The 17,253-nt window shown below is 35.0% G+C and overlaps 1 protein-coding gene across 2 annotated transcripts; it reads right to left on the bottom strand.

Moving 5' to 3' along the window:
- Window positions 1-99: 99 nt before the first annotated feature.
- Window positions 100-9,073, bottom strand: LOC132563096 ((Lyso)-N-acylphosphatidylethanolamine lipase-like). Of its 2 annotated transcripts, none has more exons than XM_060227856.1 (6): window positions 9,008-9,073; window positions 7,774-7,862; window positions 6,016-6,558; window positions 5,071-5,182; window positions 4,214-4,400; window positions 100-1,941 (listed from the first exon to the last, which is right to left on the bottom strand). In XM_060227856.1, the coding sequence occupies exons 1-6, from the start codon at window positions 9,043-9,045 to the stop codon at window positions 1,729-1,731; spliced, it is 1,182 nt and encodes a 393-aa protein (XP_060083839.1). In that variant the 5' UTR covers window positions 9,046-9,073; the 3' UTR covers window positions 100-1,728. The 2 variants fall into 2 exon arrangements, with proteins under 2 accessions (XP_060083839.1, XP_060083838.1); XM_060227855.1 differs by having other exon boundaries at window positions 8,918-9,058.
- Between the last annotated feature and the right edge of the window lie 8,180 nt (window positions 9,074-17,253).

Below are 17,253 nucleotides of genomic sequence, written 5' to 3' on the forward strand. Positions count from 1 at the left end.
ATCCACAAATAAAGAAATGAACAGTGTTGCCAGAATCTAATGTGATTAATATCCATTGTTTTTTCTCAAACAATAAAAAGAACAAGTTCAGTTCCTTAATAAATTTAAAGCATGGTTTATTAACGTGAATCACATTTACTTGACATAGCAAACAGTAAATGCAACATACACTTTCTTTACACATTAGATATATTTACTGACAGTACCCTGAGTTTTTATATAATGTGTTCTTCAAGCATATATGCGGGAAAACATTGGTTTTTCCAGGCAGAGTAGACTGTAGGGCGACTCAACAAACATAAGAAAGCACAAAAACACTTTATCTATACATTCATCGTGTTAACGACTTGCTATTCTTGTTCAAATAACACCTTATGCAAGACAAATAACACTGTTTATGCAAAAAGTACAATAAAACAAATCATTGTTGATGATCGGATATATCTGATAAAAGCACTGCACCATTGAATAGTCCTAATAATTCAGCCATTGTATCAGTTTTCAATATTGTTCTGGAATCAATAGATTCTACACTGATTTAAAAAGTCAGAAAAAAGTTTGAATAATCAAGACTATTCTTTGGAATGAGCTGAGAAAAAAAAACATTGGTTTTGTTTTCTTCTAAAAACATCATAGGAATGACAGGTAATAGGGTTCAGATTTAGATAATTACTCATGTTCAAGTATAAATTAAAACAGGTCAACTATTAAACTACTGACCTCAAGTAAAAAATTGGAATATAAATCAACAAAGGGCTACAACTCTGTCGGAAATACACAATATAGCAAATTTCATACAAAATTTGACAATTGCAAATTGGCAAGAGTTCAAATGCCTGGAAAAAATATCATTCCTGAATGAAGGGCCATAACACTGTTTATTAAGGCAGGGATACCAAACACAACTTTTAAAAAATATCTGCAGTTGTGTGTGTATGCGACAACAGTATGACAAATTAATTATATGACTAACTCAAGTTAATCTATAAATGCAAACACTTCCAGTAGCAAAAACCAAATAACCTCTTTCTAAAATAAAACTTGAAGCACTTTATAAAGATTGAAGATATGCAGAATCTGTCAATATTAAAAATGTTACATGGTGGCCAGTACAAGGACTTTAATTCTACCAGGACTTTCCCCAAGTTTACAAATTAGTTTGAGACATTAAAACTTTTTAATATTTCTCAGAGGTTTAATTTAATACTAAGAGATTAGTCTAAAGAGTCTAAAATGTATGCTTCAATTGTAAATATTTAAAAAAAGAAAACTTTTGCCGACATAAATGATGGCTTTTTAAACTGTTCTTTGCTACTAATAAGTCATTTTTATATGCTTGTCAGTGACGATTACGCTCTGTTATATTGAAATATATACTTGTACACATCTTGTGAATTGCATGTTTCAACCTATAATAACATTCCAGAGAATTCTGGATAAACTGACAAACGTGCTGCAGATAGAAATGTGTACTATGAGACCAAATTAAGTTCCCTGCCATTGTTTCTGAACAGGCTAATTATCACACTAGGTTCAATTTACCTAAGAGTCTTTAAGAAAATCACTTAACTGAATGTAAAACTACCATCATTACCACCTTGAGGACAGAGTACTGTTTTTATTTTCGAGAACGCAAACTCATTACTAATGATGAGATAACAAATGAAGTGAAATCCTATACAGAGATTGGATGATAATATATGTTTGGAAGTACACTGAACATTTTGTCTATAAAGAACTTGGTACTGTGTCTGGCTGAGTTAGGTCTTTATCTGGTGAACTTTCACTTGTTGTCCGATTTGTCATGCCTTGTTTGTACTTTGGACTATTAGATTTTAAGGGTAAGATGCCTCTGTCTACCAAATCACAGATCTGTGTTATAAGTGTGTTGAATGGTATTGGCTTATCAGCATAAACATGGTGACCTGCTCCCTTCACTACCTGTAATTGAAAACAACACATCAACACCAATATAAATGTATAAATATAAATATAATAAAAAGTGATATTGCAGTACATTAGTACAAAAAAATTACCAGTTAACATCTGCTTTACTGGTATTCTGTTGACTTAGCTCAATCAAATTTGGTTTAGTGTAATATAACTTTTTGGCAAATTAGCACAAGGATAAAATAGCTCATCCACTTAGATTGGTATATGAATAACATTCAGAAAATGCAATATATGCAATACTGCAAATGTACATATTTTAGCACAATATTTACTTTACAAAAATGCTAAAATATGTACATATATGTTTCTGTAGACATTATGATAGGAGTAAGAATTTCGATTTTAGCATTACTTAAATTACGATCAAATTTGTTTGTCATTAGTTTCCTGAAGCTGGAACAAAACTTATGTGTACAATTCTTTATACCACAAAAACAAAATTTAATGTTCACAGGGCATGAATTCCTAACAAAGTCCCTGAGGTTTTGTGAATATTTTTTGAAAACGTTTCGACATCAAGCCTTTAGCTATTATGATGTACAAATGTTACTTGAAGTCTTTCACACTGTGCAGTTGCTGTAGATGTAATGCTACAAATGAAACTGTGAAGCTATAAAGACTCAGGTGCATACGACCCCTTTAGTAATCCTACTAATTTCTATATGAACAACAGGCATATTCTTAAACCTGGTTTTGTCTTAGAATTATGATACCCAAAGTGTTTTCATTTACAAGGGCAATATCTAAACAAGAGGCACATGGGGCCTGTATTGCTCATCTGGCTCTGTTTGGCTCAAATCGCTTCATTAAAGGAAAATGAAATCTAAATATCCAAGCCCTCACAACACAAAGCGTATCTATTTTCCTATTGGACCCTAACCCTCTATCCTTAGAGGGGAAGCCAAACAATTCATACTTCAAACCAAATCATTCCCTCAGAAGAAGAAGGATTTTAAAGAATTTGCTCTATTTCCTATAATGGCCCTTCCCCTCCTAGTACAGGAGTGGAGACCCATCATTTATACTAAATTGGTTACTCTTCACCCAGGAATGCTTCAGACCAAATTTGGACAAAATCCAGTCATTCATTCCTACAGGAGAAGTAGGATTTAAATAATTTGCTATATTTTCCCCCATTAAACCCCACCCTTCCTACCCAAGGGGGCTGACACCTACCATTTTTACAAAATTTATTCTCCTTCTCAATAATGCTTCAGACCAAATTTGGCCAAAAAAGCAATCATTCCTACAGGAGGAGTAGGATTTTTAAGAACTTGCAAAATTTCACTTTTCGAGTCCCACCCCTTAGGCCCCTGGGGACTGAGACCCAATATTTTTACAAAATCTGTTCCCCTTCCTCCAAGGATGCTTCTGACAAAATGTGTTCATAATCAGCTTAGTCATTCATTATTATTAGTGATTTGCTGTTCAGACGAGGTGTGCTAAAAAGCACCAAGCCGCATACTTGTCACATCATATTCTTGCAAGGAACAGTGCAAACAAGATAGTATATGTTTTGAATTGGGAATCGCAAGCATCCTGATTGTAGCATGAACATATTTTTCTGTTCATGTCCAGCAGTATATTGGCCAGGGATTTCAAAAGTTTTCAAACTCGAAATCTTTTGGTGATTCCTCTCCAGCTAGTAGTTAGAGAGTGAATATTTTTGACTGAAGAGAATTCTATATCATAGAAATACTTCCAGTAACCTGTGGTAGAGATCGGGACAGTGGTTGAACTATGGAATATTTAGCATGTCTAAAACTAACTTGCTGAATATCATACGTTTTCAGAAGTTAAAAAATAAAGTGTGGTCAGTGTGTGTACTCTTCCAAATGCCATATAATTTTGGTTCATTGCTTTATGCTTGACAAGAAATTTGGAAACTGTGTAAGTCTGAGCTTTACATACATTGTATATCAGTACCAACATCCTATGTAGGGTGTATTTGTATATCTTGGAATAATTCATGGAATGCAGACTCTGAAGCCAGAGTTTCACCTGGTCCTAACACCAGATTATAGATGTTTTGACTGACAGATTTCTGGTTGCTTTCTCCAAACATCTTACATCTAGTGTTAGGACCTGAGAAAACTTGGGCATGCAGATTACAATCCCAGATGATAGTTTCAAGATTTGCAAACAAAATCTTAAAGAAACCACTGTCTCAACCATATCAACAAAAAACAAATTATTCACAAAGTCAAGTTCACACAAGAAATATTGTGCAATGTTTGATCTTGGGTTCCACAAAATTTACCTGTACGTCTACATAGCTTGTGTTCCGCAAATACTTGACATGGTTACCAGCATTACTGTCCATCCATGATTTAGCTCCATAGATCATAGTGATGGGAATATAGTCTGGGATGTCCGTTATTCTGTGTATCATAGGTCTTTTGGCCCAGCCAATTCCCTTTGTCATATTCCTGAAAGCTGTCTCCCCACTAAATACAATCAATAGTATGACATTTTACAAGCTCTCATGTGCTAGTACATCGTATATGTATAGCCATCATAAAAATAGGGAATACAATGGTTTCTAAATCAATAAAGTCATATTTCAAAATTTATCACTTCTTCTTATACATTACAAAAATATAACAAATATGCGCATCTCACACAAAATTTCTGAAGAAGTCAAGCAAAATCGTAACTTCCCTTTTAAATATACATTCTATGTATATGAGTTTTCACCAGCCATCTTCAGACAGTTGTGTTTACAACAACTTACAAAGAGTTCAACTTGTGTCAGTTTTTTCTTTTTTGATTGCTTTTGATAAGATTTTTGACTTTTTTTTATTGTTCAATTATTTGAATTTGGCATTAGCACATTTAAAGTCAATTATACATTCTGTGCATTTCCTTAGCCTATTAATCACATGAACAGAATCACTGCTGTTTGTCCACATCAGAATTTTAATACAGTGAACTCTATCTAGCATTGCCCAACTTTAAACTTTGAATAACAAATTTGGTTCACTTTTTTACTGGGTCTTTTTTCAAATGGGTAGTCACAAATTCTAGACTATGCAAACCATTATATACCAAGATTACAATCACAAATTCAAGACTTTGCAAACCATTATATACCAAGATTAAAATCACCTAACTTACCTTGGAGTTTGTGCATTACAGTGGTATATGTAATCAAAAATCGTGTCCTCATCATCATCGTCAGAAAACCTCAATTTCAAATCAGGTCGAAAATTCTTAACAAGACTTTTACCTGAAAAAAGTATGTGTATATGTATGTAATTATCTGTATGATTTTATCCACAACTTACTGATACATTATATGGAGAGGTTTCCCTCCATTGACAAAGTAAATACTCCTGAATTGTTTTATTTATAATCTTTCAGGACTTTCTTTAGAAGGGTTTATTGGGGGTCGATAATGGGCCCCCATTCCAAATCAAAATTGTTTTATATTTAAGCCGAAAGTTCCCAATATCTTAAATCTTCATCAGACAAATTTCCCTCCAAATTCAACAATTCCACAAATGCCCTATCGTTGAAGTGACTGATCATAAATATGTAACATAATGAAATGTTCCCTTTTTAATGTTCCAATTGGATAATCTTGGGTTTTAATTGCAGAAAAATTATACTGTAAACAAATTTTGTTCAAGAATTAACATGTATGGCAACATAAGTACATGAACTCAAATGACCAGCTACAAGTTTGGCAGCTTAGCACCATGAGGGCCTACTGGCTATATGCTAATACAATTTTGGCAGCTTAGTCATATTACTCAAAGGACCAATTACATACATGTGACAGTTTACAGGGTGCACAAAGAGATGTCTCTATGTACGTCTTGTTTGTAAACTATGGAAATTTACAGGCATGAATAACCAAGTCCCACGAATAATTATGGCATTTCAAACGATGACAAGTTCCAATAGTGTAAACATTGCAGTTTATGTTACCCAAAGGACAAATTACATGAAAACTATGAAAATTTACAGGCATAAAAATACCATGTGTCACCAATTATAATTAGAAGATTTCAAGTCCTAGACAGCTGGCTGCACGACAAGACAGTATATAAAACTTACCCAATGGGCCAGCTACACGTATAGCAGCGAGTGGGTTGAATGGAGACATAAGTGCTGCAGTAAGTTTAGCCCAGTAGGGTAATTTTCTTCTCTGATGTACTGGAGGTTGCTCTGGGAAACCCCAAGGATCCACAAGCACCAAATGTTTCACACTTTCTGGATATCTGATTGCGAAAGATGATGCTAGATAACCACCAAAACTATGTCCCAACATTATGAAGCTGTCAAGTTTCATTTCTTTTCGCCATTCTTCTATAGATTCCACAAACTGCATCTCTGCCAAAGCAGCATTCTTGCTGAATGTTGGTCTAGCACTTTGACCAAAGCCCAGCACATCAAATGCATACACCGGTGCATTCTTTGCTAAAGAATTTAAATTTTGGGACCAGAGTCCTATGCCGCCTCCAAAACCATGCACAAGGACAATGGGAGTAACTTGACTCTTATCGGCCCTCTCAAAGTCTTCATTCACTGCAATAGTCCAGATACGGTGCTGGGTTCGAGGTAATATGACAAATCTTCTGTTGATGACATGTTTTACACCTGAAAGGATATGAATACATAAAAACATGTACACACAATGAGAAATTGTTTGCTTGTTCGCTGGGTTATAACATGCTGCCTTTCTTGCAAAATAAATCAACTGTTTTAATTGCTAATTTAATTTAATTTAGTTGTTTGTAGGATTTATCACTATGTGAACAGGCAAGGTCATTTTGAGAAGGGGACGTCTTAAATTAATAGCTGGTGACTACTCTACTGAACAATTACCATCCATCAGGGTTTTTATTCATTCATTTTGGAAAGGGCTTTTTTAATCTAACTTTGGGAAGAAACTGATCCATTGGGAAGGAATGAATAAAAACCCTGATGGATGGTAATGCCTAATGGGCCTCCCACACGTTGTTCAGCAGAGTAGCCACCCATTGGGAATGGTCTATTCGTTTCCTGCAGATGCAGTAATTAGCATTTTATTTATTTTTTACATATATTTATTTATATAGTTTTTTGGGCAAAAAAGGCTTATCCAGCCAGAGAAATTCGGGTAAAGTGTCTTGCCTAAGGAATCAACTATGGCACCATACACCGGTTCAGTTCTATATCTCGACTTCCTCAGAAACACAAACCACCATTAGTGGGAAGTGCTATATACACACAACAGATTGCTAACGTTCAATTTTTGTGGCTATTTGCGATCCCTTAGTACAAGACATGGTTTTAATTTTTCTTAATGCAGTAATTACTTTGTCAACCAAATAAAGTAGCAAAATAATGACAATTTTTTTGGATTTCTCTGATTTGCATCCATATCAAAGTTCATTGTCGACTGACACTTTCTTTGTCATTGTAAATAAACGATCAGTGTGTTAATGTATCAATGGATTTTGCACCATCATGATCTCTCTAGGAACTTTATCAAAAGTGGAGAATGTGTAACTCTATACTCTACACATTTTATTTTGACAAAAGGCCTTTTTCTAGTATTCTGCTAATCCAAGGAACATTTTTGCATACAAAATGTTGCACAGTACTAGTCATCATTCAAAGACAGTTATTTCAATAAATGCAAATATGAATCATAAATTATGTAAAATATTAACCTCTATTCTTATTTCAAATAATGATTTCCAGTATTTCAAGAAGTGAAAAATCACTTCTTCCTGCAGCCATCTCTTCAGCTTAAAGAAATCCAATATGTATGCCAAGGACAAGATAATGGACAGTGAAACAAAGGCTCGTAACTCTCTATATACTTACATCGCAAAAGTTTATTTTCTGCCTGAGCAAGCTGAGCCATTGAAGTTGGTTTCCACGATATCCAGTTACTTGGAGCAAACCATCCTATCCTGGAAGTACCAGTCAACTGATTAAAAAACATCTCACAGATCAAAGATTTAAGTTTCTGTAGTCACATGTAATTTAGAATAATGTTTTTAAATCAATTGATACAGGCTTACTGGTGACTGCTAGATTAAAGGGTAGAACTTCTAAGAAAGCAGTTGTGACCACTAGTCTATTCCTGTGGATATTATCATAATATCAATATGAGGATCGAAGGAACTTAGTATTTTCAGGTCACCTGAGACTAAGTCTTAATACTGGATTATTTTTTTACCTCTCAGAGGAGTACAGTCTTAAATCTCAAGATACTTATCAATTACCTACAGGTGATGAGGTTTTAATGTACATTGTAGTTGGAGACTATGCGACTGTACCTATTAAGTATATTTACAACTTAATTTATTATTTAACCAAATAGAAATGTAGCAGTATGTTGTCAACTACCAGGATTTCTTATGGAAATACTAGGGCATTTGTGTCCCCCAGTGAGTATATGGGTCGCTTCTAAATAAATAGGTGACCTAATCAGGCCTGTGTATATGACCCAGAAGTTCACAACAATATGTCAAAAATGGTTAGAGCGACATGACCTAAATTTCAGAACAAGAACATGTAGTCAACTAAATATAAACCAGTAATTTCGTTTTCAGAAAATGAACTTAGTAATTAATGCATACACACACCACGGAACTTGTTAAATGTTGTGAAATGTAAATATTTGAACAAAAAACGCCAAAACGTGCAGATATATCATTCAATGAACATGTCAGCTTAACATTAGTCAATGAAAGCTGACCCTCGGACCTAACCACTGGCTAGGTCACAGGGCCTTGGTTAAAACATATCTAAAACACAATGAGGCAACACTGATAATCGTTATCATCATCAAACGTCATGTCACTGACCTTTCAAACAGTCAGCATCATCTGACCATTCCGATGTTGATACATTATCTATTTTTAGCTTTTGTTTACATGATAAACTCGATAAAACTTGCTATGGCCAGCGTTTGTTGTTATTGACATTTTACCGGTTTTTGTCAAAATTGGTTAATACTCACAACAAACCGAGGGTGTGCATCAAAGCGTCTAAATATGATCGAATCACTGTTGCCAAAAATCTACAAAGCATGATCGCTAGCGGACATCACCTGGTGATCACAGCATATCGTCCTCTATTTTCAACCATACTCGCGATAGCCCACAAGCAAAGTGGTTCCGATAGGTAGTTTAACCTTAATAATACTATCGTAACGAATGAGTCAGAGACGTAAATTAAGTGAGTAATTTTGTTAAATTCCTTAGAGTTAGCTGCATGAAGCGTTCGAAGCTAACTAGAAACAGAAAATATTTACATTTTATACCAAACCTACAAAAATCTGTAATATTTATTTCTATTAAAAACCATTTTTAATCAATATTGAAATACTGACATTTTCGTATTGTTAATTTCTCCATTCATCCAAATTTATGCTCGGCTTATAAAATATTCGCATTTGATGACCTGTAGATATTTTATCCGTCAACTGGCACCGCCACAGCCTCTATCCACGGGCGAATACGTCTGCCACATATATTTTTGCTGTATTTTAGCACGTGCAGTAATTCTACAGAAATACTCTCTGAAGTTACTTTAATATTACGTTAAGAAATATGAATAGTTGTTGAAATTAGCGATTTTAACATGTTATAGTGAATAAGTTCGATTATGAAAAATAATAAAATCGCTGTTACATCCTATGAAGATTGGAACTATATTTTCGCGCGGAGCAATTCTTTGACGTCCGTCATCAGACAAAATTCAGCGTGATGTCATTATCAGGTAAACCAATATTGAACAACAAAACTCTGAAAGTTTCAATAGTCTGTTGCAGGTTAAATAGAATACATGGTCAGTGTCTTAAAATATGAGCTATATTATGGCGAGGGTGAAGAAAGAAAAAAATGGCGAGCCGGGTCTGGTGAGCAACCTTTGCCTTTCTGTCTCTATGTTCTTACAACCACAGACTGATAAAACAGTACTTCACAAAGTTTAAGAGATTTTCTTATTACAGTAATGAAAACCCTGATCCACAACAGTTTATTTACTGTTGACTAGTTTTAGGAATGTTTGGGATTCAACTTCTTTTTGGCCAGAATATCGGGGTTAAAGTTTTCAAAAATCAATCACCATTTACTTTGTTATAGTTTCAGGATGCTGACAATTTGCATAAAGTTTCTCTATTGGTCATACTTGGATACTTTATATCCAAATTGTGAAAATAAACAGAACTGTTTTCAAAAAAAAAAAACATGATTTCTTTAACCAAGATAGGAAATTATACTTGATGTGATATATATAATTTTTCATGATACTAGCTATATTATTCATTCATGTAGAAAAAGAACCAACTTCAAAATATGCCATGATGGTATTTTTTCAATTTAATGGTTCAATGTTTGAATTGTGAAATGTAATGTTAATATAAACCTTTTAATTCTCACATTATTTCCAGTCATTGAAATTTCAGTGTATCTCTTACGAGTGCGAAATTCTTTTTTTTTTTTTTCACCAACAACCAAGGAGTGGAATGAAATAGACATTTTTATAAAGAACTTTACTACTGTCGATTCATTTAAATCAATTAACAGTAAGACAGAAATAATACATAACAAATGCCTTTAGGTACGAGGTTAACGTAATTTAAACACACTTCATTTCCGTTTGAGAAACACTGCCTTTTTATAGCAAATCTAGGTAATACAGTTGAAGACAGTTCGAATTTGACGATATATTTAAATGATTTATTTACATATGCAAATTAGATTTTCCTGATATTTACTCTTGATCAAAAACTGCTATGTAATCGACACGGACTAAATGAATTAGAATTTAATTTGCGGGCGATTGGAACTACTAATTACCTTTTCACTTTTTATGAAAGGTTTTATCATCACAATGCAGTAAAATGTTAAATGAATTTGTTTATTTTTCATTCAATGGTATGTGACAAGCCAGTAACCGTTGTTTAATTACATAGATGAGTTTTAGTAACGATTATAACTAATTCATAAAACGTGCGAATACTGAAGGCGTCAACTTAGACTATAATACCGACTGATCAATTATTAAAGTGTATGAAACATGGTTTGTTTTAGTGATATTAGTGATAGTACGAAAAAAACTTGTAATTGGCTTGTAGTTTAAAACATCAGTAGTTTAACTGTCTCATAGTCCTTGACGTGCTAAATTATTTCCAGCTAATTGGTATTACTGATATTTTGTTGAATAAAAGTGTATGTGGTAATGTACGAAATAAGTTTATACAATTTTTCTTTTTATTTATTTGTTCTATTCATTTATTTATCTGTTTTCACAGCTTTGGAGATGCTACAATGTGGACCAGCTAGTGAGTGTCTTTACCGTCAAATATCTATTATGATTAGAGTTACCCTGTTGAGAAATGTGGATATCTATTTGGTCGAGAATGTTATCCGAGTAGTGATAGGAGAGCCCTACACGGTTTGGTTTGTGTTTCTCTGGATCGGACTGCTGTAGTGGGGTCTTTGTGCAAGGTATGTTACTCAAACTGCTTTCGACTGAGACAGGCCTTTGAAGCACTTTCAGCTGAATTCAGCTGAAAGGTAATACAGAAATCAGTTTTAGTGTGCCCGAGATAGCCGAGACTTTATGTCTGCAAATGGTAAAAGTGAAATATGCTTAGATTGTTTGTCTTATATGATCGAGAAATTTGGTATGGTAACAAATGATGATAAACAAATTTGTCCAGAGTGCTGGGCCCTCTCTCTATTTCCTTTATTTCCTTTTTCGCAACTTTTCATACAAAAGAGTTCGAATATAAGTGATACTAAATGCTGAATCGTAGCTAATCCAGTGAGCGATGGAGCGATAAGACCAAGCAATTATCTCCCATCTCTTCACCCATTTCATATACACAACACTTTGCAGTTATTATCAAAATGTAAATTAAAAAGATAATTCGATTTTTTATATTGATTAATGCGAAATAAAACAAATACCAAAAAATTGATGTCAGAGCGTAGTTTTTTTTCCATTTTAATTCAACATATTATACAAACAGACAATGTTTACTTCTGTTCAGCAGGAAATTACAAGTGCAGCCATCTTTTGCGTTTCCTTGTAAACGATCGATAATTATTAGTCCCAGCGATAGAATTAACTAAACATTGATTAGATTATTTACTTTTACACATCGAAACATTTTCTGAAAACTATTCATCATTTCACTAATTTTTTGTTTAGAAGATTCAAGATACCTCGTTTCAAAGTATTTTATTGCAATATTCTGTAAACCAGTAAGGATTTTATCCACCAATATAAAATTAAAAAGGTGCATTATTTTCACACACACACACACACACACACACACACTGACATGCCGAGGTATGTTCTTTCCCAATGTAAAGGTCATAATCTTGGCACCTGAAACTAAAGATGAAATTGTTCCGTGTATGAAAAATACTTCACCTTGCAAAAAGAAGGATCGAAGCTTGGATAAAACTAATGAACACTATGCATTAATACAGAGGTACGGAAAACAGAACAAAGTAGTTGCGGGGTATTACCATATAAGGGATCAATGCACACACGGGTAGTTCTGTAGTAGCTTACCGAGGTACATACCACTTATGAGCTCTGTAGCAGCCTACCGAAGTACATTTACATACCACTTATGAGCTCTGGAGCAGCCTACCGAGCTACAAAGCACTTATGAGCTTTGTAGAAGCCTACCGAGGTACATGTACATACCATGTATGAGCTCTGTAGTAGCCTACGGAGGTACAACCATTTATGAGCTCTATAGCTGCCTACCGAGGTACATGTACATACCACTTATGAGCTCTGTAGCAGCCTACCGAGGTACATTTACATACCACTTATGAGCTCTATAGCAGCCTACCGAGGTACATTTACATACCACTTATGAGCTCTGTAGAAGCCTACCGAGGTACAAACCATTTATGAGCTCTGTAGAAGCCTACCGAGGTACAAACCATTTATGAGCTCTGTAGCAGCCCACCGAGGTACAAACCATTTATGTGCTCTGTAGCAGCCCACCGAGGTACATGTACATACCACTTATGAGCCCTGTAGAAGCCTACTGAGGTACAAACTATTTATGAGCTCTGTAGAAGCCTACCGAGGTACAAACCATTTATGAGCTCTGTAGCAGCCTACCGACGTACATACCACTTATGAGCTCTGTATAAGCCTACCGAGGTACATGTACATACCACATATGAGCTCTGTAGTGGCTTACCGAGGTACAAACCATTTATGAGCTCTGTAGCAGCCTACCGAGGTACAAACCATTTATAAGCTCTGTAGCAACCTACAGAGGTACATGCACATACCACGTATGAGCTCTGTAGTGGCCTACCGAGGTACATGTACATACCCCGTATCAGCTCTGTAGTGGCCTACCGAGGTACAAATCATTTATGAGCTCTGTAGCAGCCTACCGAGGTACATACCACTTATGAGCTCTGTAGCAGCCTACCGAGGTACATACCACTTATGAGCTCTGTAGCAGCCTACAAGCACAACAAATTTTCTTACTCCCGACTCATTGGGTAAAATTGCTTGGAATTGGTAACTTTTTTGGTTACCCACTAGTTGTTACACCCTGGATGCGATTTCTTGGGTCTGTGCTTTATCTATGACGTTGTGTAACAATGCTTTGTGATGTTATTTTCTGTCCTGAGTGTTGTCTCAATCAATAACAGGAATAATGTTATTTGCAACAGAAACAGATCGTTTTCCAGATATGATATGAACGTTGTGGGAGAAGAAGGTCCGTAAGTTGTGGTAGTTGGTTATCATGTTTAACTCAGTAAGATAAGTCTCCTGTCGTTATACGATTTGGAAATTAACGTTCGAGTTATATAAACATGAAAACAAACCATCACTCGTTGGGGAACCTTTATGTATTGTCCATTTTCTAGGTAAAGAAAAAGCCAAATATAATAAACATTGTAATATCATGTTTTAATTAAATTGCTTATTTATTTTAACAAGCACAGGAAAAATAACTGAAACGAAACAATGTATCAGTGAACGATACTAATCCCCCGGATTGCTGTTTAAGTTGGGAGATGGCATAATCTTAGCATTTAAGTGAACTTGACCTTTGAACATCAGGAGCCATTAAAAGTGAAGATTTTTAACAGTAACCTTGACCTATCACCTTCTAACGTGAGACGTACCATAAATGACAACTCGATTTCTATTTTTAGTAACGGTGACCTTGACTGTTGACTTTCCGACCTGAAAAGCTGTAGCAAGTCCCTTCGGTAAGGAAGCACTGTATGACGTTTGAGTGTAATCGGCCCAAGGGACACGAGTTGGAGCACATTAACCAAATTTTTATTTATAGCAACGGTGACCATGACCTTTGACTCTCTGACCTGAAAAGCAATTCCAAGCAAGACCCTTCAGTAAGAAGGAAATTTCAAGTTAAAAGTGCGGAAACCCAGATTGCAATGGTGACCTTGACCTTGGACCTTTGACACTTGGACCTGAAAAGCACTCCCAAGCAAGCATCATAAGTAAGGATGCAATGTATGAAGTTGAAGCGTAATTCGCCAAAGAGAACTCAAGTGAGAGTGAGGAAACAGAATTTATATTTATAGCAATGCTGACCTTGATTAGGGGGGATAATAATTCTTGCAATATTTCAAGATTTGACATATTTTTTCATCATCATGAAGAATACAACTCCTGGAGCCAGATAAATCAACATCAAAATCAACTAAATTTTAGTAACAAGCACAGAGGCAAAGTATTGCAGTATAGATGTAGAGCACTAAATTTGGCAGCAATACTTTGCCATTCACAAATGTAGTGGTACATGCATATAAGCTAAAAGTCATCATTCCATGTTTTCGTCAACTAAAAGATAAGGTACAAACAAAGTTTGTCTTTGACCATGGTCAAAATGTATGTACAGAGAAATTATGTAGACTCATTCAGCATGTGACAGACACGTTCTGTTTAGACACATACCAACCATATTTTACTACACTGAAGGAGAGAGCTGAAATATTTAACTCTTTCATTCTGCCATTGTATAAATGAAAAGTCCAGAAACTACACCCCAGAGCAGCAAAAGAAACAAATCACATCTCAAAAACAAAAGAAACATTCATTCTTTGAAATATATGGATAAAAAGATAATAAGAGTCTCAGAAGCTCAATGGGCCTGAATCTCACACTTGTAATCTTAAAAGTGGACTAGACCAAAATAAAACTACATATAAAATATCACTATTTGATTCAAAAGACTCTATGAAAAGATTTAAACATATAGGACCAGTGACCTTAAAAGTTGAACAAGGGCATTAAATATAACACACTTTATAGTTTTTCATCCCAGCATACTTCTAAACTTTTGGTTATTCTTAAGAAGTCATCAAAAATTCATTAACACAGGCTTCTGGCCATATATTATCAACTTAAGCCTTGTGGTTATTCAGAAGAAGTTGTTTGAAATAAAATTTGATGGACGATGGAGGCCGCACCTTGGCATACACTCAATTGGCACTTCCGACACAAGTTCAGCTCATTACAAACACATCTCAGTTTTTCTGTTTCAAAATTGTTTTTGTCCTTCTTTTTTCCTGTGTGATCCAATTGTGTAGTGTTTTTTATTTTTTTCCATCCCAGTGGCTGTAGACAACTGTATTTGTTGATTGCTTTCATACAGTCCTTGTGCTTCAACTCCGTTTGTAAGTTTATCTTTTCCTGAAATTCTCTGCGAAGAGTGTCACTCTGACATGTGGACAATTTGACCTTCTCTGTAATGGCAAAAAAAAATTTAAAAAAACCCAAATCATTTTACAATATACTGTATGTACCAATTTTTGTTCAAATCATACATCTAAATTTTGACCAATCAGAAGCCTCCATTTAGTTACCATGGCATCCAAGCTTTTTGAAAATGTTACCATTATGTTTTAATTTTTGTTGATATCAGAAAACATCTTAATTTTGACCAATCAGAAGTCAGGAAATGACGGTGATTGTATTATACTATGTAAACAACAAAGAGGTGTAGAAGTCACCTAATTACAGACAGGATCGATATCGATGTTGATACTTCTATGGATTTAAATGACATTTCACTGTAATGTACACGTGATTCAACATTCTATATTTATTGTGGTATTTTTCAATATAGAGACTCTGCATACAAAAGTTCTCTAATGGGCAGTGTTGTTCATTGCAATAAGGTAAAATAAACAAATATTTCCCAAGTAATTGTTTGCCTTTCACTGAATGTGTGAGCTACAAAGATTTTGTAAAAGTGAAATTAACTGCAAGCTTTTACCAGAAAATATAGGACTTTGTCTGACAGCTATTCTGATTGCTTTGAGAACTTTTCCTCCATACCAGCTGTCAATGAGCTTGACTTCTTCAGAAATCTTTGAATTTTGGTGATGTCCTCTGTCAGTGGCAAGATAGATCCTTTGTTCCTCTTCTCTGAGCTAAGAGTCTGTAATGCAGCGATGGACACATCATCGCTCCATTCACTTTCACACAATGTGAGGAATGCATCAGCATTTGATCCTGATTGAGTGTCAGCAGATATCAAAGACATTGCCTTCTTTACCTTTGCACATTTTTTCAACAGGTGTCCAATTTTCAGTGCCAGAGAAGAAGGATTGCTGTACTTGTTGTTTTCTTCAACGTAACCGCAGAGCTTTCTTGTTGCATTTACAGCAAGTGGAAAATTTTTGGGGACAAGTACATCTGACGGTGAATTTATCTCTGTGTCTTGTTTCCTTACCGAAATTAAAAACCGTCCAAGTTTCTTTTTTGACTAACATGCGGATACAGATGAGGTAGGTGACCATGTTTCTGGAACAATTTTTCCCCTATACGTAAAATGACTGGGTCATTTCGCACAACCATAGTAATTTCATCGGTATTCATACCACTCAACACCTTTCTTTGAAGACCCTCACTGATCACAACTGAACTTGGCAGCAGAAGAGATGCCTGTGACTTTAATCTTTTTTGATTCCTATCATTTTTTCGAAATGGGCAAATTTTCCTATGTCTCCACAAATTTTTATCCAAGAAAAAGGCTAGACAATCTTCACAAGGCAGGTATTCTTTTGCTGCGGTTGTTGTTTCATCTTTTCTTGTCCATGTAACCAATGTTCCAGTTCCATTCTTTAGCACTTCAACATTATGTTTATAATCTCCACTATTCCTGTGTTTCATCAATGCCAATTTTCTTTTTTCTGACTTCAAGGGTAAGGACAAGATCCGTTGCACCTCCATTTCCTGTTTGTGGGGTCCTAGATAATGTTTGGTAATGTTTGTAAATCCTTCTCCACATGTTTGTACTTCTCACATGAAAAAAACATT

Source organism: Ylistrum balloti, unplaced genomic scaffold, assembly GCF_031769215.1.
Source record: "Ylistrum balloti isolate Yb309-2 unplaced genomic scaffold, AGI_CSIRO_Ybal_v1 Utg371582, whole genome shotgun sequence".
NCBI classification, from domain to species: domain Eukaryota; kingdom Metazoa; phylum Mollusca; class Bivalvia; order Pectinida; family Pectinidae; genus Ylistrum; species Ylistrum balloti.

Bases quoted from the DNA above. Each gene is read 5' to 3' on its own strand.
- LOC132563096 (XM_060227855.1), bottom strand. From the start codon at position 8,988: ATGCTTTGTAGATTTTTGGCAACAGTGATTCGATCATATTTAGACGCT. The intron at 6,559-7,773 runs GTAAGTATATAG...ATATCCTTTCAG, and splicing joins AGAAAATAAACTTTTGCGAT to GTGTAAAACATGTCATCAAC. The intron at 1,942-4,213 runs GTAAATTTTGTG...TTTCAATTACAG, and splicing joins CAAGCTATGTAGACGTACAG to GTAGTGAAGGGAGCAGGTCA.